This window comes from Vulpes vulpes, chromosome 5 (assembly GCF_048418805.1).
Source record: "Vulpes vulpes isolate BD-2025 chromosome 5, VulVul3, whole genome shotgun sequence".
Taxonomy (NCBI): domain Eukaryota; kingdom Metazoa; phylum Chordata; class Mammalia; order Carnivora; family Canidae; genus Vulpes; species Vulpes vulpes.
Window position 1 is genome coordinate 103,007,758 of NC_132784.1, and position 26,527 is coordinate 103,034,284.

The following is a 26,527-nucleotide window of genomic DNA, read 5'->3' on the forward strand; positions in this document are numbered from 1 at the left end:
TCTCCCTCCAGAACCACTGGGAATGATTTAGTTTTTATTTTAAAATATAGCCAAGCATTTCCACTAATGCTCAGGTATTGGGTGGACAAAATAATAGTGACTTACATTTACATCTTGCTTCTCAACTGTCAGTACATTTACTAGCTGTCAGTAAAAGAGAGAAATAAAAAATTGACTGTCAGGTTTAAAAAAGAGTAAGAAAGAGAAAGTATACCAGGAAATGTGGAGGAAATAATTTTGAAAAACATTTTACCTACTTCAGCATGAGTTTTTCTCCTGTGTGAAACGTATAACTACATAATTTGAATTGTTTGATGTGTTAAAATCGCAGATTCTAGAAAAGATGGAAATGCATGAGTAAAACATGTTTGCTTTGCAATCACTGTTTCCAAGCTAGGTTGAGGCTGATGCAAACACAGCTGCCATTCACCTAGTTAAATAAAGGGATTCCAGAGCTTTGCAGTGTTATTTGTATAGAACGGGAGACTTAGGCTCAGATTATTAGATCTATGTGTCCCTTAAATTTCCCAATCAGAATCTTAATGAATTTAGCTGAAGACTTGAGAATGGAATAACACAATGAAGAATGAATTCACACCATAACTGAACCTTTTCCCAAACAAAACCCCCCAGGTCTTAATTATTTTATCACCCTAAATATTAAGAAAAGGCAGAAAACTTTTTATCTTATAGTATATGGGATCATAGGTATTTTATAGTTCAATGGACATATTGTAGATATGCTCCCCAAATTATATGTGGCTTTTAAAGAGCTAAATGTTCCCAAAATGGATACTTCTGTACCTAAGCTTTGAAGAGAACTCACAGGCCTAAGTAACAGAAAATGAAGGAATAATGATATGGCAAATAAACGTGGAGATGTTCTCTTGGTATCCATAATCATACACCCAATTTCCAAGATTTTAAGTTTTTTCAAGTTGTAAAAAATCTCCCATCATGTGAGAATTTTCCAGCTAGCATGTTGCAATCACTCATCAAGGAGACCCTTTACAACTTATCATTACTCATCTGATTTAATAAAATTAAAACTGGATGACTGTAAGTTATTCTTATTAAAATAATGAAATGGAATCATTACAGCATTCTGTCCAGAGATAACAAGTGGACGGACGAGAACATCAGCTGTGAATATATTTAAATATAGATTTACACATGCAGTATTAGGGAAGGGAAAAACAGGATATGAAATAAACATTAGGCATCAACTCTAAGCTCACTGTCAAGAGTACGCCCAGGCTTCTAACCACAGAGTTCAGCTGAAGGTAACTATCTGTCAAATGTAATCTGAGCAAGTGAATATGCTTAAGCTGGTGCTATGAATCAACCAAAATTGCTTTGGTCTTATTGACATTCAATTGCAAGAAGTTGCAGCTCATCCAGTCCAATAGACAGTCTGACAACACCAAGAGTGCTTCCAGTGACAGAAAGCTTTAAATATAGATGCAACTATCATCAAAATACACATGGAACTAAACTTTATGATCCTTCACAGCATCTTTTGAAACTGGTCAGTCAGTCATCAACTGGTCATAGAAGCCCCCAAGATCTCATCTCATTGCTCTAACAGCTGCCAGCTTGCTCAGTTAACAAGCCATTATTAATCTTTTTAAAAAAATAATGAATATAGATTTGATTGACAGGTGAAGTCCTCCTGGATTAGGATAAGAGTTTCTGTTGCATTGTGCTTAACTCCACCTCTTCACTTTGCAGATCTGCCTTTTATCTTTTCTACCATTTGAGACTTGCCTCCAATACATCTTAATAAATAATAACCAAGCATGCATGAAGAAATCCAGAGGGTCAATTTTAGACAATGCCTTGCAGATCTTTTTTGACATGTATTGAGTTTGCATAAGGACTGCATTATACCAACAAGAGAACTAAGGTGAGGGAGGTTAACTGGCTTGCTTAGAGTTGTTTCCCCCTGGGCACTGTGACCTCTCAAGCAGATTCCACAGTGCCCATCTGCTTTTGTTTCAGGTCTGCATCCTATATTGAACAAACTTTCTATCTATTCTTTTTTTGTCTGTGCATATTGTCAACCAAGAAAAATGTGTTGAGCTTCAAACTGCTTGTGACACTATACTCAGCTCTGTTAAATATTCTCAATCATTCCATGCCTCGGTTGCCTTATCTGTACCTTCTTCATCGGCTAGTTCATAAAACCATATGAACTATACACTTAAAACCTTTGACTCAGCAAGAACCCAATGGATATAATTCAGGTGGATTGATTTATTTTTAAATTTTAAAAGTTATATAATTACTGTTCTGTCCCTCAAATTGCTTATAGTCTAAGAGAAATTGCACTGTTAAGGACAAGTCTTTAAAGGATATAAGGACAAGTGTATAACTCTCTACATTATATATATATATATATATATATATATATATATATATATATATATATATCTCCAGAATGTAGCAGCTTCCTGAACTCTCATGCTAGCTCTTTTCTTTTGCAACCTGCTTCTTCTCTTGGGGAATCTCTAATTACTTCCCTCAGGACATCCCTTGAACTATGAAGTTACATGAAAATAAACTGTGATGCAATGTTCACTTTAAAAAAAGGAAAGGATAGAAAAAATAGTATTAGAGCAAAATTATTGGGGGCATTGGTTGAGTTTGTCTTTTTTCTTATTTACTTTCTAAGTATTCTAAAAATGTGAGTTCTATAACTTTTATGACTTTTAAAATCTTATTTTATTCAAAAATGATCTTCCAAAAATTCAACCTAGCTTCACAATGATTTGTTTCTATTCTCCCTCTTGAGGATAGAGGGCATGAATTCACTATCTTCAGTAACCTCAAGACCTCTTTAAAGGTGCTGTGTACATAATAGATACTTAGGGTCTTTTTTTCTCATGAAGGTAAAATACTTTAAGCAAGAGGATTTGACTGTTTACCAGGCAGGATACTACAGAGGTTCTTTGCAACTTATTACATACAGTAACAAAAGACGCATTTGTCAATCCTGACTTCAACACATGATCTCTCATAAAACATAACTGTGGACTTGCTCTAGTAAGCTACCATTGTGTCACTAAAGAATACTGTGTCACAAGAGACCCTTCTGTATATAGTAAAGAATAAACTCTCTCGAAACCTTATTTTCATATTTTAAAAATAGTATCTACCAGCAAACATTTACATTGAAAATTTAATCAATTTATAAAAATACTAAAATGAATATACAAAATAAAGGTCATAAGAATTCAATAAGATTCATAAGCCAAACTTGCATTCTAGGGGCTGACAAAATAGGCTAAATAGGATTTAACATCTAAACATTTATTTCTTCCAGTTTTTTTTTTTTAAGATTGTATTTATTTATTTGGCAGAAAGAGTGAGACAGCACAAGCAGAGGGATTAGCAGAGAGAGAGGGAGAAGCAAGCTCCCCACTTAGCAGGGAGCTCCATCCCAGGACCCTGAAATTATGACTTGAGCTGAAAGCAGACACTTTAGTGACTGAACCACCCAGGTACCCCTTTCTAGGTGTTTTAGAACCTAGGAACCTCTGGTTATTCCTCACATGGCTTCTTAATTATTTTTTGGTCAGAAAACATCAATTTTGATTATTTCTTTTTCTTATACGGAAAATGGCAGGCAGAAATATTATTAATAGATTAATGTTTATAAAAACATTGAAAAATTTAAAAGGATAATACAGGTCTTCTGATTCTGACCAAGATGGAGTAAGCCCACTTCAACCTATCTCACCCTGCCAATTACAACTAAAAACTCTGAATAAAATCTAAAAAGCAACTACCCGAGTGTTTGGAAAAATGAACCAAAGCAAACAGATTGTTCAAGGAAATCAAAACCTGGATAATTAAAAATGTCTAATCTGTAAAAGATACTGTTGAAAGAATGAGAAGACAAGCTACAGACTGGAAGAGTATTTGCAAAACAAATAACAAGGTGCTTGTATACAGAATACATAAAAGGCCACTGAAGCTCCATAATAAGAAAACAAAAAACAGAGTTTTTTATTTATTTTTTTAAAGATTTTATTTATTTACTCATGAGAAACTCAGAGACAAAGGCAGAGACACAGGCAGAGGGAGAAGCAAGCTCCCTGCCGGGAGCCCAATGTAGGACTCGATCTCGGGACTCCAGGATCACGCCCTGGGCCAAAGGCAGGTGCTAAACCACTGAGCCACCCAGGGATTCCAAAGAACAGAATATTTTTAAGTGGGAAGGTTTGAACAAACATTTCACCACAAAGATGCATGGAGGACAAATAAATGCCAGAGATCTTCAATGTTATCAATAATCAGGGAAGTACAAATCAAAACAACAGTAAGATACCAAAAAATATCTATCAGAAAAATGGCTAAGATAAAGGGGTGGAGGGAAAAGATAGATGAATAAAAAGGAAAAGGAAAAGAAAGAGATCTCTTGCAGATCATGAATAAAAACCTGAAATAAAACTGGGATTCATACTAATTCTTTCCTTCCTCCCTTCCTTCCTTCTTCTGTTCCTTTCTTCCTTCCTTCCTTCCTCATATCAAGTAAGTGCTGGTCAGGTTGCAAAGCAACTGTAGTCTTACATTTTGCTGGTGGGAATGCGTGATACAAAAACGTTGGAGGACATTTTGGCAATTTCTGGTAAATCTAAGCATACACATACCATACAAGCCAGTGATTCTGCTCCTAGATATTTACTCAGAAAACAGATCAGAGGTTGATGGCATGGTAGAAGGACAGTGACTATTATAGAGTAACACAAAGGTATATTTGGAGGTTGCAAAACCCTATTATACACTGACTACATGTTTCTAGTACATCGATGCCAGGGCTGCTGCTGAACACCCTACAATGCACAGAACCCCCTATGAAAGAAGACTATCCTGTCCAAAATGTCAGTGGTGCTGAGATTGAGAAATCCTTCCCCAAAGCAATTAATCTATTCAAGAATGTGACAGGTATAGTAAAAATGTGAATACAGACAAAATCCAAACTTGGGATAATTTCTAGGCATTCACTTATTCTGTTCCCAACCACTTCACAGCTATACACAAATACACTAGTAAATATATCAGTATCAAGGAGCAATAACTACTTTCTCTGGCACTTGTTATACAAGCACATAAGATTGAGTCAGTTTAAGAAATATGCCAAAAGTTTGTAATAGAAAGACCTGTGATGTGACTCAGGGAAACAGAAAGCCATACAAAAATGAGTCAGAGTGCAAGCAAACCTTGAATCAAAAGCTTCCTACCTAGGGACACAGTTCTGCTTTTTAGTATTAGGCACAACAAGCCAATCTAATCTTTTTGTTCATGCTAAATTCCAAATTCCACATGAAGTTTCTATGATTCCACTTGAAATATTACCCAAAATGCATATTTCGTTGTATACATTTTCCACGGGAGCATCCACTCTGCATTTATAAAATAAGTCACCTATCATTAATGCTCATTTATACAAGTGTCAGTGATTTAGGACACTATATCTAATAGGTTGCAACAAAAATTAACAACAGCTCATAATTATAGATGCTAATTTGGATAAGCTCTCACTAATTAATAGAAGAGTTTATCCTTGGTATTTATTTTAACCATGATCAAGCATTGCTTATTATTTTAATCACTACATGAACCAGTTACACATGGTACAAATGAACATCAAACTACTTATATTAACACAAGAAACTCCTAGTCATGAGATCTTCAAATAATGATAATCATTTTGCATCTTAATGACTACTTTCTCCCATTCACAAATCAAATATACACCAAGGTGATGGTAATTCTAACACAGAAAGAGACAAGTCTTGAGGGTTTGTAAGTAGCATTTCCACATCTAAACTTGCTTCAAAAAGACATACCTGCCAAAATTAATTGAAGTAAAGTAGAAAAAGGTGCAAACTGTATTACTTCCCCCTAGCTCCATCTCCTGTTTCATATGAAACATTAGCAATTTCTCTTTCCCCTGACGTGTTCACGGTCAGATAAATTAGCTGAAATGTTGATGCGTTGATGCCAAGTTAAATGTTGTCCTTGCATCAAGCCTATATTTCTAATTGAGAATTAATCTTCTACTTGCCCACATGAAAGGGATGGCTCTCTGCCAGCAACTGGAGTTGCAATAATCACAGGCAATAAAGGACGCACCTTGCTGGCCTAAGTGGTTATTTTACATATATCCGGCCCCATGTTTGGTTCAGAAACCTTTTCAACCTTATCTTTTAACTGCAATTTTGACTAAATAGTTGCTGAAAAATTTTACAAGAACCTGCAATGTTCATGCACAGGTTTCTCATCATCCCTTAACAACAAGCCAGCACATCTGAACACTGCTACAATTTATGCCAGATTTTTGTTGGTAAACAAGACCGTGTCCAGCTTTGTTAGAATTGACTCTGCAGTGTCTGACCAGCATATCTTCTCTCTTTTTCCTTCTTATATGCAATTCATTTACAAAACAGTCTTCCTTCTCATCGTTTTTGCCAATGTGTTTTAAACATAATGAGGTTTATAACCACAGGCATTTAAAAAATGGTGGGCAAGGTCCTACTGAAAACACTGGGACTTCTGGTTCTGACAGAAACAGAGTTGCTCTATTTCTCCCAGGTGCTCTCTCTATAATTAAAAAACTGTGGGCATAACACAATAAACAAGTATAGGACAACTCTTCAAGGTGGAAAGAAGGAGGCGAAACTTAGGGACCTCAGGATTGGAGGAATAACATGACAGCAAATCCCCTAGGTTTTTGTTTGTTTGTTTTTTACTACCCATATATCCTCGGTGGAACATTCCAGAAGCCTCTATCCTAGAACCATCACCAGGCACAGATAAATTAAGTTAAAAAAAAAAGTCTACTTTTCCTAGATAAAGGGCCTAGAAAATGTTGGTATGAAAAAGAGAACCCTTTCTGGCAATTTCAGCCCTACTGTAGCCAAACACCAGTGGAGTTGCACTCCTCCTCCCTCCCCTTCTCCCTCCTCATGGTTCCAGCAGAGCCCATCAGGAGGCTAAATTTTGTCCCACCTTCCCACCCAGTATAAGCTGCTCTACTCTGATTCCCCCACACAGTGAGAATTTTCCAGTCCTCCTGGCAAATGCAGGCAATCTTCCAATTCCCCTGCATGGCGGTGCTGACAAACCAAACAAGGAGCTGATCTTTGGCTCTCCACTTGGTGGAAACAGGGAATTCTCCAATCTAACTGTCAGGGTAGTATTAATAGAACTGAGTAAAGAGCTTATTTTCTAGCCCCTGCTCAACAGAAGGAGATAGCACTTGGACTCCCCCTCCAAAGTAGTATTGTCAGGGTGAGCAGAGAGCTGCTCTGTCGTCTCCCATCTGGCTAAACAAGGCTGTACCCCAACTCTTTACCAGCCCAGCAAGACACTGGAGCCTCTCCCTCCACCCCCAATCTGACAGCCACAGGACACAGGAGGTGGTACAAGGCAGGGCAAGTCAGCACTGTACTTCCTCCCACCCTCATCAGGGCCCATCGGTAGCTGGATCTTTATACCTGCTCGGCATCAAGAAGACTGAACAAGGAAATATGAGCCAGAGCTATTCAGTACTTTATTTTCCGCAATCATTGGTGTCAGAGGAGTGAGTCTGGCTGAGAGCTGAACCTCCAACCCATTTCACAGCAAAGAGAATGAATGCAGTGTTACACATCGGGACTGGTCTACACTCTGGTTTCCACCCCACCTCCATCAAGTGAGCAGAGACTGGTGGGGAGCTGAGCCTTCATCCCCATCGGTATGAATGAGACTGAAGCATGTGGTATGAGGTAGGGTCATGCAGTATTTCACTGCCCTCTTCTCCTCCTTGTGAATTGGACCCTGTGCGAAGCTGAGCCTCCATTCACACCAGGCATCAATGAGGTGTTATGAGAGGGGATCACTTAACATCCACTTCTCCACCCTTTGGTGTCAACAGGGACCAACAGGAAGCTCAGTTTCCACTCCCACCCCACAGCCACAAAGTGGTGTGAGTCAGTAAGGTGCTTTCCCCTCCCTGGTGGCAGTGGGGGCTCAGTGGGCATTTCAGAATACATCACCACTCGAGAGCAACAGTGTGGTGCCAGTAGGTGGCTCCCATTCACTGGGAAGGTCCTAAAAGGGAAGCTAAACTTCAACCCCACCCATCAGCAACCAGGTTATGTGAGACAATGCTCCGTATTTTTAGAATGGTGGTGGCAGGGACAAGTGAGAAGCACGTATATCCACCTGGCCATGAGGAAAGAAGCCAACTCCTTTCTATAAATTCCTTAGTGCCAACACCCCCTAAGTGGCTACATGTGACAGATTTGGACCAATTGGGATAATACAAGGGATTTGTAGCCCAGAAAACAAACAACTTCAAGTTACATATTATATGTCCATTATCTAAATTTTTTTGGTCAACCTCTGCCACCGTGGAACTGACATAGGCTTGAGTCTCCTCCCCAGGCCCCTGGGCTCTCTCTATCCCCATCCTTCCTCCACCCCCACAACACAAATGCCTTCTGCAGCTTCCTCCCATTTTTTCATTCTTTCCACTCTCCCCAGACTGAGAAGCGTGAACACTAAGCATAAACAAAACTGATCCAATTATTTTTCTACCTCTAGAATATGTGATTCTTTTTTTTGGGGGGTGGGAGTTATTTCATGTAATCTTTAGAAAGCCGAATGAGATTGCTTTTTCTGACATAAGTGCTTATAATATACATATGCATACTATATAAATAATTTACAAATATCAGTATTTTTGCACTGCTGTAGTTAATTAGAAGATTAAAGAGCCTATGAAAGCCTTTCGATTGTCGGAAAAGTTCTCTTAATTTGTTTTAATTTTTAACAATTCTGTTTTTGGCTTCTAGTTATCTAAACTAGTATCTTGAACATATGCCTTTATTATGTATCCAGAGCAATGCAGCTGCTTGGAACACTTGAATGCTATATTTGAGAGAGAGAAATATCAAGGGAAACAGTATGGGAAAATAAAACTATTAAAGTCCATGTTTAAATAAAGTCATATTCTCCATTCCATTACCAAGTGATACATACCATAGGCCAAATTCTGCCCTAGGTTATACGCACACTGTTCTTTCTGACTTTAGTGGTAATTGTTCATGTATAACTGAAGGCGTCAGTTAGCCCTGTAGGCACAAGAATGCCTATCCTCAAAAAAAAGCACAAATTATCTGTCTTATTATATTTGGCTTTTAGATGAAAGTGATATAATATAAATGACAATTCCATTAAATAATATAGGTTTTAAAAAGCACTACCATCAAGTTTTGACCATTACAAATTTGACAGAATCACCATAGTGGCCTTTTCAGGACTAGAGATTGTTGAAAACAAATAAGTAGACATTGGAAAATACTCTTCTTTTTATAGCACTTTTCAATTTTAGTAGTATATGTAATAAATGTGTTCTATAATATTAGTATATATTTTCTTTTTGTCTTTTATAGCTTTGGCTATATATTTATAGCTATTGGCGCTATTGGCTGAAAATCAATCATTTTCAAGCAAGAAAATTTACTAACTTCTTCAAACACTATTTTCTAAGTTTAAACATCTATTTATTCACGGCTTGCTTTAGAACTTGATTGGAAGTGTTTCCATAGGAAAGGCTTTACTGAACTTAAATTTTTGCTGTGAAATATTAGACTGACTGATAACATTCAGATTTGTAAAAGTAAACATTATAATGTGATGTGTGATAATTCTCTGCACATATTAGCTAACCTGTGTGTGTGTGTGTGCGTGCACACTGTTTATATACTAATGGCTTATACCCATTACCAAATAGATTGGATTAAGAACAGGTGGGAAAAAAAGGGGTTATTTGTCAGGAGGAGAAAAACAAACTCTATAGCTCTGTGTAAACCTCTAAGCTATTGTTTTGTTCAGCCTTTTTCATTTAAGACATGATGTATTTCTTCTAAGAAACTCAGACCCCCACTCTTACTGAATCCTTTTTGCTATTTTCATCTCCTGGGCATTGTGCCCCTGTTTTTTAACCTATTGAATTTTTCCTCCCTCTTCTTCTCCACCTACTTAAATCCTATCTAGCTTCAAGAGTTAATTCACATCCTACCTTCTTTATTCATCTTTCCTAACATACCTGAATTGGAGATGATCATTTCCTGTCTTGAATTCAGATTATTTTATTTTGTTACACGTTTTAATCCATTGAGGAATGAAGGAGAGTAGAAACAATGCTTGGCCCTCACCCCAGACCAATGAAGACATAATGAAGTGTGGGCATCAGAATACTTTTAAAAATTTTTATGATGCTAGTGATTTCTATAGTTGGGAGTTATTGCTCTGAGCAGAATTCTAGTTCATATGTGCCAAGTATCAAAAATCTGATTCTCTTCTAGTGTTTCTATTTAAGTAAATGAAACTTAGCCATGCGATTGTTGAAGCCAGAAATCTGGGATTTATCACAACTCCCTTCCCTTAACCTACAAGTTCTTCCATCAGCAAGTCCTTTGTTTTAGATTCCCAAACAGCTCTCAAAACTGACCACTTCTCTATAATATATCTACTATCATCTTTACAGGTAAACTTATATCTCACTGGGGAACATGAGCACAACCTAACAACCCTTTAATCTTGTCTTCATGCAAACTCTTCTCTGCAACCAAAGGAGTTTTTATTAAAAGATCATCTGCTTATGTCATACCTACTTCCCTTCCTTCCCTGCCTCTCCCATCACCTATTCCCTACAGGAAACATTTCAATAGAGTCCATTGAAAACATTTTATTTATCTTATTTTATTTTATTTTATTTTATTTTATGTATTCATGAGAGACACACAGAGAGAGAGAGAGAGGCAGAGACATAGGTAAAGGGAGAAGCAGGCCCCACACAAGGAGCCTGATATGGGACTCTATCCCAGGACTCCAGGATCACATTCTGAGCCAAAGGCAGGTGTTTATCCACTGAACCACCCAGGCGTCCCCACTGAAAACATTTTAACATGGTCGACTATGTTCTTTAAAATACAGCCTCTCCCAAGCCCTCTGGTTTATTTTACATTCTGTCCCACTTTGCTGCCTTCTACCTATACTGGCCTTTTAGCTTCCCACATGCAACATACTCTCTTTTATAAAAGGATTTTTGCATTATTTGCTATGAACATATAGAATGTTCTTCTCCATTCCCTTTGCCTAGTTGGATCCTATGCATTCTATTGGATACATTTTGTTATCCACCCAATTATGTTCCCCACAAAGATGAACTGAAGTCTTAAACCCCAGGATATGAAACCCTTCATATAGAAGACCTTATTTGGAAATAGGGTCTTCCCGGATGCAATCAGTTGAAAGGAAGTCATACTGAATCAGGGTGGGTCCTAGTCCAATGTAACTGGTGTCTTTACAGAAGACAATGACACAGGAGGGGAAAAGATGGCCACATGATAGAGAAGGCAGAGAAGTTGTGTGAGGCATCTAAAAGCTAAGGATTGCTGGCAAACACCAGAAGCCAGAAGCAAGGAAGGATATTACTCTATAGGTTTCAGAGAGAGAGAGAATGGCCTTGAAGACACCTTGATTTCAATTTCTAGCCTCAAGAATTGTGTGAGAATACATTTCTGTTGTTTTAAACTACCCAGTTGGTGACGTGTTTTTTTAGGGCAGACCTAGAAAACTAATACACATGTCTAATATAATTTCTTCAAGTAAGCCTTCCTTGGCTTCAGTGATTTGATCAAATTGTCCTTCGTATGATCCCATAGCACATATCACAGTTATAATTTTGCTTTCATCGGTATGATTATTTGATTGTCTTTTTCTCCTAACGGACTGTAAGCTATCATAGCCGATGATAAAGTGGTTTATCAGACATCATTGTCTTTACACGTCGTCACATTTATGGTGTAAACCAAATGGGCTGGGTTCATCTTTGTTCCAAATTTACAATAGGTATCTAACGTTTCAAGGAGTTACATGATTTTCCTGAGGGTTGCACAATTGAAGTAAAATGTCAAAAATTAAAGCCTTGTATAAATGTTGTATTTGAAAGTCATGTGCAAAAACACAGAATAATTTTTACCTGGATGGTTTTACCTCTCTCCATCATCAAGTGGGGAGAATCCTCATTACTATTGTATCAAAATGTGCCTTGGTTCTATATGCATGGATCAGGAGATCAGGATGGGTTAAGTGGGATACTCCTTCTTTAACCCACTATAGTTGTTCCTGACTGACACAAACCAGAAACATACTGAGCAGAATTTTATATAAAATTACACTCTGTTGTACATATAAGCCATTTGTCTCAGGGAGGGATGTAGTTGTAAAATATATTGATTTTAGTTATCTGTACAAATTATGCCAATATGTGAAGCATTACAAATATTTACATTACAAATATGTACTAAGATACAGAAAAATAATTTATATTTATTTTACAGATACATCTTCAGTTCTTGGTTATTTGGGTAAAGGGATTCAAATAACTTTATTCCTTGGATCATTATAGTGATCTAGGTTCACTGCAATTCCTAATTTTTTTTTTTTTTAATTTTAGCTAAAGGTCAGAAAAACTGGTGACCATAAATCTAGTCTGTAAATCTAACTTAACCTACCTAGGTCATTTTTCTCATCTCTGAAATAGAGATAATATAAGCCAATGACACAGGACTGTTATTAGCATTTGAAATTTAAGCCTATACCATGTTTTATATGGTATACATAACCAGTGCTCAGTAATGGCAGCTACTATTGTCAGCATTTTTAACTAATTCTGAAATGTGATTCAGTAAATTTTATTGATATTTAATCAGTTTTTGATAACTAAAACTAGTCAACTAACTTGGGTGATGTTCTGTGGCTAGATATAACTAACAATGTTTGACACCTGCACCCATACATACCAGTAGTTAGAGTTAAGAGCAATGGAAAGTATTAAACAATATGGATTGAGATTCTCTTGGAGTGAGAGTTGAGGTAGTGTTCCCATGAGGATCCCAGCACACAGAGCTAACTGAACTGAATGAGAAAGCTTCCATCAGGTCTCATGGACATTCTATGTTCCCTCAATCAATAGAGACATGGAGTACCTTTATAGAGTGTGCACATGGGCATATATTCCAGAGATTAATTGAGAGACTTGGTTTATCTATTCCAGCAAGTATTGGTTAAATTGCATTTTCTTTTTCTTCAGAACTATCAATAGTTTTCCTTTTTCAGATTGAATACATAAATCAAAAGAACATATTTCATGAACAAACTGTGATTATGAAACCCCTATTCTTCATCTATTGATTCCTAGAACTCGATCTATCGTACATTCTTTCCTTCGTTGTATTAGAATAGAACTGCTCTTTTTCATCTCACCATGGCTAGAACCATCTCTGGCTCTTCAACAGTCAGTGTCTCAAGAGGCCTTCAAAAGAGCATAGAAAATGCACGCAGTCCCACTGCGAACCCATGTCTTACTCCCATGGTAGCATTACTTCGTCAGTTTCAAATTATAAATTGTTTTACTGTATTTCAGCATAATTACTCCAAGGTTACTATACTAATGATTCACTTGTGCTCTTTGTCCTATACACCATGTAGAACTGCTTAAGGGAAAATAGTCTTTCCATAAGAAAGTCTGAGCTTTCACTTTTATTTATTTTTTCCTTTACTTTTTTTTATTGAAGTTCAATTTGCCAACATAAAGTATAACAGCCAGTGCTCATTTCCGTCAGGTGCCCTCCTCAGTGCCTGTTACCCAGCCACCCCATCCTCCCTCCCCTTCTGCAACTCTTTGTTTCTCAGAATTAGGAGTCTCTCATGGTTTGTCTCCCTCTCTAATTTTTACCACTCATTTTCCCTTCTTTCCCTTATAATCCCTTTCCCTATTTCTTATATTCCCCATATGAGTGGTTTCACTCATATGAGCTTGACTTTTAAATGATAGGCAACTAAATGTGACTATGTTTCCAGGTTGTTCTACCTCCCAACCCATAACAAACTCCTGAAGTAAATTTCTTTTATGTATTTCAAAACTTTTTTTAAGAAGGAAAATCAGAAGAGATCTCTTATGATAACTATAAGCACGTGCTGATTCAATATGAAAACCAAGCTTTAAAAAATCTGCTAATGTTATCAGTGTTCCCCATTTGATAATAAAAAGTCTGAATTGATTTTTTTCCAGTTTTAGTACAAAAAATATGACATAACGAATTTCAGCTTGATATAATTTGAAATAGCCAATATATTAAACCCCAAAGTGAAATTTAAATTGGCAATCGTGTCAGATTCAAGTCCCTGAATGAATATTAATTTAAAAACTAATCATTTTCCAACAGGTTGAAGCTTCAAAATGCTAGTTCTTGAATAAAAGCTGTTAGATCCATTACTATAACATCAGGCATCTTTTGTTTAAGAAACTAGACCGCCAATGTTCAGTATGTCTGGCTCTTCCTGGCATCATTTTTGCTCAGAGATTTAATTATTTAAAACTCATTTCTTTTTTCTGAATTTGGGGAAATTAAAATTCTGATTTTACTGATGGAAAGCTGATACTGAGTGAACTGAGGTAAGGTATAAGGTTAGATCTGTAAATTAATTTTAAGTCACTAGCCCTTTGTAACTTATATTCTGGTTTCTGAGCCAATTTTATGAGTAAAGGTATGTTTTATCTTTACGCACACAACACACATGTGCATGCATACACACCCCATACAAACTCATTGATTTGTGGCCATATTGGAGGATGAGTAAAAATATGCATACACATTAATTAGACTTGCAATTTGAAATGAGACTAAACCAGATTATCAATTATGTGCCCTATCCTATGTCCAGCATGATGGAAGTCTCTAATCCCCAAGTCAAACAGAATTTGGATGTACGATATAATAATGCAACAGTATATTGCATTTTATATCAACATATATTCTTTGCAGTTATATAGTGAAAGAGTTACAAACAGCAACTGTCCATATCTTGGTCAGAAAATCTACCAAAAAGTGTTCCTGGATGAATATCAGAGAGCACGGGCAAGCAGAAAAAAAGCACAAGCCCAGGGATGTCTGGGTGGCTCAGAGGTTGAGTGTCTGCCTTAGGCTCGGGGCATGATCCCAGAATTCCAGGATGGAGTCTCACATCGGGCTCCCTGCATGGAAGCCTGCTTCTCTGTCTGGCTGTGTCTCTGCCTCTCTCTCCGTGACTCTCATGAATAAATAAATAAAAATATTGAAAAAAAAAAAAAAAGCCCAAGTGATGATCAGCTCACAGAGCTGGCTCTGTCACTTACCATCTAGACAACCCTACAAAACTCAGAGAAGATTTCTAAACTTCAACTGTGCTTCGCCCCACACTCCACTTATGTTTTTATGTGAATTCATTTTTATGTTTTATGGGAATTCAAGGAAGCCTCCTTTTGTCACCTAGTCCAAACATCCTATTACATTAGTAAGGAAACTAAGTCAAATGGTTTTGTTAAGACTGCAGAGTATCATTACCTGAATAAATTATCCCTACATCCAATCCCTTGTCCTTTCCACAACTTTATAGCAACCTTTAGCACATTCCTTTTTAAACATCTATAACATGAATTTATTATAAATTTCATAGTATCTCCAATGTATTCAGACTGGTGTCCCATCTAAAGGAACCCTATGCAGATCTCCAATTTAGAATAAATGATCACTAATTTTCCTTCAATGTATCCAGATTCTCATAATGCTGGGTGTCTCCAAATGCAACAAGAAATGCCAGGTGAACAAATGACCGATCTCAACGGTTTTTCTAATGTTTTATAATTGTTCTGTAGTTTTAACTCAAAATGTAGAATGGGAAAAAAATTTATGTAAAAATAAATTTTAAAGAGTAGTACACAAATTGGAAAGGACAAGTTTTCTCTTGATAGCCCAACAGATATGAAATAAAGCAGTCTCATTAAATCATAAGTACTTTAACCTTTTCTTGAAAGAAGGGGAAGATTTAAAGATTTATAAAGAAATTTTTGCCTAAACTAGGAAATGACTCATATTTGACATGTATTGAAATGATAATGCTGATTTCAATAGGCACTCTAAGAGCATTTTACTCCCACGAGAGTAATTCAGTCATAGTTACCTTTTCACATTTGGATTTTAAACTTTCTTTTGTAAAGCTTTTAATGTACTACCGCCTGCCAAAACATGGTATGGTTTCACAGATAAGGCAAAATAACAACAAGTAAAAAACATTTTTTTTATCATTGTTGATACAAAAATATGCAACAAACATTATCTATGTGACATCTTCTGCAGATTCCCTTTCTTCAACAATTTCTAGCTCCATATTTTTAACATGATAACCTAACTCTGTTCCACTGGCCAGTGAGTGGAATGAACAATTTCAAGATACAGAACAAATTAGGCCCCTATCTGTAACCAGTGGAAAATGAGAGGTAAGTACAACCGGATTGAACCCATCTTGTGCTATACACGGGGCCTTAAAACTAGACATGACTTAACCCTTTTGTGGGTCCTTTCAAACCTAGTGCTATGGAGATGCAGCTCACTGCCAACTGCATTTGTAAAGTCATATCCTAAGTAGAAGCTGAGTAGATAAAGCAAAACACACTGACTGGATATTCCTCTGTCAATACCTTCCTATTGAAATCCATCATACCTCTCTGCATTTATATTTTAATTTCTTTTCCTAAGACTTTTAATGGACTACTATGCAAAGACATAGCAGTATTTCAGTTACAACCAGGCAAAACAGAGACCTGTACAAAGTGTCTCTAAATCCTCAAGAATGATATCTGTGCTGAAATAAGCTTTAAAGCCCAATTAACAATTCTCAAAGCCCTCAAAGGAAGAGGTCTACTTCCAAACTGCTTCAGGTTGCAGAACCAATGTGAGAAATCAAAGATTATTTCCAGAACAAGAATAGGGGTGCAATTGTCCTCTAGTGTGAATGGGGTTTGCATGAAGCACTCTTCAGCTACTCCTATGAGCACGTGGGATGGGGACTGTCATACATTGGACCTCTGGTATGAAAGGCAAGGGTGGCTTTTGGCTGCCCTGGGTACCCTGAATTGAAGAAAGGCTAAACGCTGTCTCCATTCCCAGGAACTGCAAAATACCAGATTTCTCACAGTTATCTCAGCCGTTAACAGCTTCTGAGGCTAAAACAAACTGTGGCTGACAACTAAAGTAATCATATAACACTTTTTGAGTGTCTGAAGTGTAAAGTTCATTAGTTCTAAGGTCAGCATTTTAATGCAACAGCCAAATTTTATTCACATCATCAGATGCAATCTGCAAAAGACAGCTATAAAAACCAGGCGGGGGAGGAGGGGGTTGAGGCTGCCATAACTAGTAAAATCAGCCCCAGTCACTGAAAGAGCCCTGCCACAGTTTTTAACAAAATATACTAACCAAATAAAACAAAACTTTCCTGAGGATGTTATTATCCCAAAGAGCATTGTCCCAAGCTTCAGTGGGAGTTCTCCCAGCAATTCTGACGAGGGGCGGGGGGACGCTAGCATATCAAGAGATACATCATTAGGTCATTTAAATGTTATTTTTCTTCAGTTGTCATTTACACATAAATGAAATCTACAAGAACTGCTTCTGAGCTTGTGGGAAGACGCCATTTAAAGGAAAGAAAGGAAGACGGATCCTTGTGTTTAACCAAATGTTAAATATTTTTTATTTTACTCACCTGCACACTAAGATGAATCCATTTCTTCACAAGAATTCTCCCCAGTGTCATTACTTTTATTGGAGGCTGCAAACCATTTACTGTGCGATAATAAAATATGGTCTCTTTCTCGGATATTGTAAGTTTGAACACAATCTGCCCATCCGCTGTCTTTTCTATAACACACCTTAGGAAGCAACCAGGAGAGAGAAAAGGTCAGCATCCAACCAAAAGACATGCTAAGGCATTGTGCAGTTACAGTGGTGTGAAAATAACCCTGAACCCCACTCAGAGGGGTGCCCGCTGCATAAGTGGCTGAATGCCATTATATCCAGAGCAAGTGTTACTCCAATTAAGAAGCCCTTCTATTTCAATTAAAAAATAGAATTCCTATTTACAATATATTCCCCAAAACCTCAACACCCTTTATTAGAGATTCATGATGGAAACGAAAGTGGTTGAATCATCCGGCAAAACCAACATTTAGCCTATTGGTTCATTAGTCTTCTGCTATTTCTTTTATAGGAAGACAAGTCACTACATCCTGCTTTGGATTGAGTCACCCACGCAAATCTTTTTTTTTTTTTTTTTAATGTAAAGAGAATTTAGCATCCATAGAAGACTCTAAAGTGCTAGCCCTGAAGTCAGAATCGCTCTATTGAATTCCCATGATGAAATGGAGAATGGACAACTGCAATCTCGACTTACTTCCTCCTCAACTCGCCAGAATGCAAAGCCAATGTCTGTAAGAGGTCTCCATGGCCACACAGCCCAACTGAGGCACTGAGATGACATTAATGATCTTGGATGAAAGGTCATACAGTCTTCTAAAGACCATAAAATATTATGAAATATTTTGATAGAATAGAAGAATGTCCAGAAATTATCTAGGTCTTATGTCAGGCCAACTATCAAATTATTTGAAAAATCACTTCTATCCTCATCATAGTCACACACTTTCCCCATCCCTTTAAATAGACAAATAGTGTTTTTGTAAATGCTTATTTTCTGTGTTAATTCATATTTCATATAAACTAGCTTGTGGTAACTATAGGATTGTATGTTTCGGGCCACTCTGTACCCACTGAGCAGAAACAGATACGAACTTAAGCCGCATTCCTCTCTATCACATTTCGTGTTAACAATTCAACTTCTTAGCAGAAGAAAGAATATGATGAACACTTGCTAGTAGCCTCCTGGGTGGCTTATCCCCAAAGGTCTGCTATTTGAAAACAAATATCACTGACATTGGCCCTTAACATCTCCCCAAATAACTAGCTCTTAAAGATGCTCATCAACCTGCATCCCATAGACAAGAACTCAACAAGATGTCCCCTCCCAGGCAGGAGAATTTCATCATGTCCTGGAAGAATCTGGGTCCCTTTCTTCACCCAGTTGCCTCCTACTCAGCTCAGGCATCTCCAGGACTAAGACTGATCTTAGAACTCTTCCCTGGTGCAGGGTGTTTAAGGGGCCTTCCTTGTTATTCTTTTAACACACTATGCTGCCTTACTAAAGGCACCATCTGTCTTCCCATTAGCTCATGAGTTTTCTGAGAACAGGAGCAGAGCCAGGTACAGAGTGGACCCTGAAAATCTGATGAGTCAAAGACCAAATCAAAAAGAGGAAGTGTCAGGGCGCCTGGGTGGTTCAGTGATTGAGCATCTGCCTTTGGCTCAGGTCATGATCCGGGAGTCTTAGGATCAAGTCCTGCCTCAGGCTCCCTGCGGGGAGCCTCCTTCTCCCTCTGCCTATGTCTCCACCTCTCGCTGTGTCTCTCATGAAAAAAAATTTTTTTTTTTTAAAAGAAGAGGAAATGTCAAAGAAACAAAGGTAAGATGGGCTCAACCAGGAAATATTGCTAAAGATGTTTTAAAACTTTCCTTAAAGGTCACATTTTCCACAAATGATTCCTTCTCACTGGCATGTATTCTTACCTGGAGTTGAGAGGTGAAAGTAAGATTGGAGAACACTTAATAGTATTTCACTGTAACTATTTTTCTATATTCTATACAATTTTTTTGGCAAAATAAAATTGATAAAATATGAAAACAAAGGTGTTTTTAACATCGGCAAATAGGTTTAGTTGACATAAAGTTTTCACATAAAGTAGAAACACAGCTTTATAGAAATTCTACTGTGATGTTTTTAACCCTTCAGTGGGTGGGTAGATTTTTGTAAATCACTGGGATGAAAGAGTCCTCTTAACCCCCTGCCTCCAGGTCTCTAGGTTTCAAACAACCTAAGAAGAGTTTGTCTCTACTCATTTTTCTTGAGTTTAAATCAACAAGTTAAAATTTGACCATTACTCAAGAATGTATTTGCCAAATGCAGGCTTATTTTCCCAAGCTTACTGAAAATGCATTTCTTAATATGTTATTGATTATCTTCCTTGCTATTTTGTTTGCTTGTAAACATACTCGCTTTGGTAGATAATGAATGTGAGAGGAAGGCAGGTAGCAAAATATTTAGGAACTGGATTTATTCTGCTCCTGGATAAACAATAATTGGATAATCCATGCTTTGTTTGTTTTACTTATCTACTGCAAACACCCCGAAATTCCCCCAATTCCCATAGTTATTTTAGTTTTGAGAATGGAAATGACCTTGATGCATGGAAGTCTCCAGACCGTAAACCATGTGCCACTGCCTCTATCAATACCCCTCTGTCTTATTTATACAAAATGATACCAATAGAAGAAGAATTTGGTAGAGACATATCCCGTGGGGAAAAACTTGGGAAAAAATAATTTTCCCTAGCCATATTTGTCAGCAGACAATTTTTAAAGACTCTTTGGGTACTCTTTACATAAACTGAGTAGGTTGGATTTACTGACATTTCAAACAGTAAAAAAAAAACAAGGTTTGCTTTTTGGGGGAGATACAGAAATAGAGATAATGGTTTGTGATCATTTTCACTCCAAATGAAGAAAAATGCCAACTTTCACTTGGCAAATGAAAACTAAACACCAAAGACATTTAAGTCATATTTGCTTATGAGATTATAAGACTTTTCTGGTTTGTTTCACAAGTTTTTAGCTATTTGGCCAACACTCTCAAACAAAGAAACTGTCACAAGGGGAAGAGCCAAAAGCCCTACAGGAAGACAAAAGATAAGCAAAAAATGCCTCAAAACTTCCTTACTTATTCAAATCTCCAGATTGGCTCTAAACACTTAGGGGAAACATATTAGAGGTCAGTTTTAGAAACTATTACAGAATGAAAAACAGGTAATCACATAAACTAACATAAAACAATGTTAAGGAAGCCCCAGTCCAAACTCACCAAAGGCATTTCTACTGGTATCAATGGCATGGAAGCTTTTGGGAATCGCTTACGCTTACCTATATATTCCCTAACAGAAGGCACCACAAGGTAAAAGGCCAAAAGCTGTATCTTTTCAGTGTTAGGGGATTATTCATTTATTCAACTCCTATTATTGGGCATCTTCCATGAGTCAAACATCTCTTCCTGGGAAAATAAGGATGAATAAAACACAACCCTAAGCCCTTGGAGAGCTGCTCTGCCTGGTGAAATTTTCATACTTTGGCAGGAGCAGGCTGGTTATAAAAACCTAGATCAGAACTTAGAAAATACCAATTATTTGTACTACTTGCCCCTTCCACCTTAAAACCCACAGTGAGCCTGGCTGAGCTTCTGAGGGCTAAGACCAAAGTTTTCACCCACCGGCTGGAAAATAAATGAGACATGGAAACATGCCTGCCTGCAATGAAACTATTTTAACAAATTCTTTTCTGAGGGCTCACTCGCCTATGAAAAGGAGGGGGAAAAAATTCTAAATTCAGGGCGGGGGGTGGGGGGAAGGTTTGGATTGTAAACCGGAATGGGAAGACTACCATAGGCGTGGATGTTCCTGAATTCCAGAGTTAGCCTCCACTGCTGGTGTAGGGGTCAAGTGGCAATGATCTTCACTACTAGGGGTTGTGCAGGACCCCAGGAAAGCTTACACTCACTCTCCTACTTACATTACACCTTCTTGCTCGGGTTTCAGCCACACGGCTAAGGTAAAGGATGCCTCCAGCCTTGGAGAAGGAGGAGAGGAAAAGCAATTCTGCTGATTTCCAAAGATGAAACTGGTGGCGTTGCTCTGGCAGGCGGGACACAGGTCGTGCTTGTCCAGGGTGATGCAGCTGCGCAGGCCCGCGGGGAGCAGGGCGGTGTAGACGGGAGGGGAGGATCTGTGGGGGCAATCCTGGATGCAGAGGCGCTGGGTGCAGAGCCTGAGGCCCTCGGCGGCAGCAGAGGGGTGACAAAACGTGCTGCGCCCACAGGTCGCTTGGGGGGGCACAAGGGACAGGCTCTTGAAAGCGCCCACGTTCTCCAGCCTGGGGAAGAGACCCTGCGAGGCGGCCAAGGAGATGGCAGCGAAACACGCGAAGAGCAGAGCTTCGGGGACGCGGGTCAGGGGGCGGAGGCCCAGGGCCCGAGCAGGGCGCCGCATGGTCACAGCCGCGCACGCTCCTCCCGCGCCCGCCCGCCGCGCCCCGCAGCAGGTGCCTCAGGTGCCCCGGGGATGCTCCATGGTCCGCAAGGCGCACAGCCGTCCTCACGCCCGGGCCACACCGCAGGCGGCCTTGGCGAGGGTGCAGACATGGGGGGCCGCTGGGGTCTGGGGAGCAAACACAAAAAAGGGTCAAGGACAACCTGCCTCCCCCTTTACAACGTAACTTCACCCCAAGCCCGAGGACCCTGAGCCCCGGACAATACACCTTGTTGAACTTCTCAAAGCAAACAGCATTTTGAAGCAGCCCGTCGGGAGGAAAAATACTTTTTTTGCTCACTGTCCGGTGGGGCACTTGAGAAGCAGAGCAACCACTTACATATTCATACACCTACGCACATACGCTACATGGCTATACCCATGGGCACCCATGCCTAGGTAGACACAGATGCACAGATATTTCGTGTGACCCTATTTCGCCAGGCGGTATTGCAGGTTGCTACCCACCCAGCCGGCCCCGGGGAATTAGCACGATCGACTTAGCAAAGGAAAGAATTGCATAGACTTTTCTGTACACATGCACCTTAGGTTGTAGCGCACAGCTAACGTACAGATGTCCTGTCCGAAATAAAGCTGGCAAAGCACTTTGGGCCTCCCCCCTCCCCCGCCCCCATCCCAGCATGTGCAGCAACTTTAAGCTCACGGTAAAGCTGATTAGAAACCCGACACCATCTGTCTGTCCTATGCCTTAGTATTTAGCAAACGTCTGTGTTCGTGTTTCCTCATATGACTACGTATTTGGAGGTTAAATATGGACCCCTAATACGGTGTCAGTAATTGTATTGATAAATAAGCTGAATTACCATTTCTTTATTGCATCTCAACCAGTCCCTTCAGTGTGACAAATGGCTCTTCACAGGACCGCTGTCCCCTGTTGCCTGGCAACGCTGCGGTACACCCCCCCCCCCCAACCCTGGGTTACTCTCAGCAAATAGGCCACAGCAGCAGGAATGCTGCGAGGAAGACGTGGGTGCCCAAGGAGACTATTCTGCACGGCAAACACTTGGTTACCTGAAAACTCAGAGCGCAGTCTGCTTGGTGGCCCGTCTGGAACTGAGCTCCCCAAGCTTTCAGCAGGTGCTTCAGGCAGTGGGAGGGACCTGGAGGGGGCCAGGCATGCATAATGTTAAAGTAGCAGGACACCTTATCCTGTAATCTTCTTTGGGCTTCTCCCCTTTCCCTCTTTGCTGCACCTCGATCCATTTAATCGTGGAATCGAAAGGATCGGCCACCGTTCGACAGTAACACAAGGAGTAATTTCTAGTGCTCTCTCCTTTCTGGGCAATCGAATGGCTAAACCTGAACATATTGATGCCCTGGAAGCTTGGTCCATGGATGTAACTTTCTGTCGCTGCTGCCTTCTTTGCCCCTGGAGGCCCTCTCCCAAATACACATTTCTTAACATCACGAGGAGCATCTGATGTTATTTCTAAATATTACATTTGGAAATGGGAGATTTTAATTCAACTATCGAAGTGATAGGATTATTGACTTTTTAGCTGCCTGAGTGGATATGAATACGTATATATTTATGAGTGCATGTTTGATGTCGATTCTATCCAAGACTCTCTCTTTTCTACTCTCTGGGATATCTCATTCTAGATGAGAAATATCCTAAAGCAACTGATACTTCTATCGCTACATACTTAGAAGTGGAAACCTGTTTGGAAAACAACTAGTCCTCTGTGGTTCTGCTTTCTGTGAGTTATCTTATTTAGAGATATGTTTAGAAATGAGACTAAGGTTTTATAGTGTTTCTTCTGTAAGGCAGCCAGAGACAAACCCCAAGAATCACCTCTTCAACTTCTTTTACTTTCTCCTCAATGAGAGACCTGGAAAGCAGAACCTTTTGTCTATCAGCCTGAGCAGAACTAGGTGCTTCTAGAGGAAACCTCTAACCTTTGTCAAAATATCCTATTTTCTACTTGTTGATTATTACGATCTTGCAAGGGTGAACTTCATTAAAAACAAATTCTAATGTAAGGCCTTGAGAATTTGAGAAAATTGGAAATAGATACTTTGGATGCAGTGAATTAGACAGATGCATTGTTCAGACCTGTTACAAAATATGCACCTATGTCTTGAAACAAGTTATTTGATCACTGGCTTCCCCTTATGCCTTGTGAATAAATCCAAGGCCTAACTTTTTAAATTGTGTAACTACAGCATATCTTTTGGGTCACCATTCTGGGGATAAGAGATCTTCTACCATAAAACTCCTGCTTTGTAGTAGGAAGTCATGACTCGAAATAGATAATCTAAGATTAGCGATTCTGCTCCACATTCAGAAACTCTGCCCTAATTTGCAAAGGCAGACAATGGATTGACACATCCCTCAACTTTTGCAGTTTGGTTCCTATCAATCCTGAGGACACATCTAGTAAATGAATCAGGCATCCACAGTTCCACCACCCATATTGCTGCCTGAGAAATAAGTATAGAAAAAAATAAAAGTGTACAGGAGGGAAGTTCAGCTAAACATGTAGCTGTAAGCTCTTGTCTTCTCCTTCTTCTTCTCCTTCTTTTCCTTCTTCTCCTTCTCCTTTCTCTTCTTTCATATATTTCTGTGAATTCATGGGGGTGGTTCTGGTTTGGAGCAGCTTGGCTGAGTTTGGAAGGTCTGATTTGGCCTCGCTCTTTCAACTAGCAGTTGTCTTGACAGTCATGGGAGCCTACCCCAGGCTCATTCTGAATATAGCAGAAAAATTCCCAGCAACGTAAGATGGGAGGCTGCCACGTGCAAGTAATTCTCATGCCTCTGCTTGCATCACATTTGCTGATGTCCCATTGACCAGAGCAAGTCACATAACCAATACCCCATTGACCAGAGCAAGCCACACAACCAAGCCCAGACTCGAGGGCTATAAAATAGATTCCACTCTTCAAAGAAGGAATGTCAAAGTCACACTACAAAGGGACACACATACAGAATGGAAAGAATTTGTGACCGTTTTGTGATCTACCCCCAGAGAGTTGCTCACAATTTCTTTGTCTAGTTGTAAAGACACCTTGTCACATTGAATCACTATTGCCTTGTTTTGAAAAAGTCAAGAAAATGGTAGTTTAGATAGGCAACACTAAGCAAGTTCATACTCATTCTGGAAAAGCTTACTCTAATAAGCTTAGTTTTTCAAGCACTTAAGAGAAAGTTTTGATAGGCAAAATCAAGATGTATTTTTTGTTCCTGGGTTTTTAGAACCCCTGGATTTACTATTAAAATGGTTGAACTTCTGGCATAACTGATCAAGAAAAAATAATAGATGTATAATAATATTGGGTATGAAATTATAGGCATACACTATAGATATAACCTGATTATAAATATAAGAAAATATTGTAGACAAATTTATGATAATTTGGCTTGAATTCTTAGCAAAATTAGACAAATTCCTAAAAACATTTCCAATGTAAGCTAATTTGAGAAGAGAACTAGAGACAACCCAAATTAAACTAATTCTGATTTTTATACTCTTGCAAATGGAATAAAAGAGAACATTTCCCAACTTATTTTATGAGGCTAGTATAACTTTGATATACATATTAAAGAAAAAAGAAGATAAAAAGAAAAATTATAGGCCATTCTCACTAAGGAACATAAACAAAAAAACGTTCTGAATAAAATATAAGCAAATTGAATCCAGAAATGTATAAAAAGATTAAATCTCCTGACCAAGTTGGGTTCATTTCAGAATTACAAAATTTACTCAAATTTAAAAATATGTTAATGTTTATGTTAACCATAAAACTATATTAATGAAAAAATTCATGTGATTTGTTTAGGACCAAAACCCTTAAAAATTTTTAATTTAGAATCAAGAACTATTTATCTAGAACCAAAGCCCTTAAAAAATGAAAAACATAACTTGACATAAGTCTAGCACTTTTGTAAAATCAGGAATAGAACAAGGACACACACCATCACTACCTCTATTAACTATTTCGCTAGTCAGTGCACTGAATAAGGAAAATAAATACTGAGGTAAATACTGAGGTGATTATCAGATGTGATTTATCTCTCTAGATAACACAATCGAAAGACAAATATTTGGGGCACCCGGGTGGCTCAGTGGTTGAACATCTGCCTTCAGCTCAGGTCAGGATCCTGGGATCTGGGATCAAGTCCCACATCAGGCTCCCTGCACAGAGCCTGCCTCAATCTCTGCCTGTGTCTCTGCCTCTCTCTCTGTGTCTCTCATGAATAAATAAAAAGAAAATCTTTTCAAATAAAAATAAATAAATAAATAAATAGAATAAAGACAAATATTTGACCTGAAGAGAAGATTTATATATGATTCATGCTGTTGCTCAGTTCCTGGGGCTCTCTTTTTTTTCAAGGCACATCCTACTTGACCCCTTGTCAAGTTAGAGGTGGCCATGTGACTT

At 38.6% G+C, this 26,527-nt stretch overlaps 1 protein-coding gene across 1 annotated transcript in view; it reads right to left on the minus strand.

Annotated features, from left to right (window-relative positions):
- USH2A (usherin) overlaps positions 1 to 23,189 on the minus strand; it is a 684,230-nt gene extending 661,041 nt beyond the window's left edge. The window contains exons 1-3 of the mRNA XM_025991680.2: positions 23,156 to 23,189; positions 21,609 to 22,252; positions 17,644 to 17,809 (exon numbers count right to left, since the gene is read on the minus strand). Coding sequence (XP_025847465.2) covers positions 17,644 to 17,809; positions 21,609 to 22,084 — 642 coding nt within the window. The 5' untranslated portion in view covers positions 22,085 to 22,252; positions 23,156 to 23,189. The remainder of the gene's footprint in view (positions 1 to 17,643; positions 17,810 to 21,608; positions 22,253 to 23,155) is intronic.
- Between the last annotated feature and the right edge of the window lie 3,338 nt (positions 23,190 to 26,527).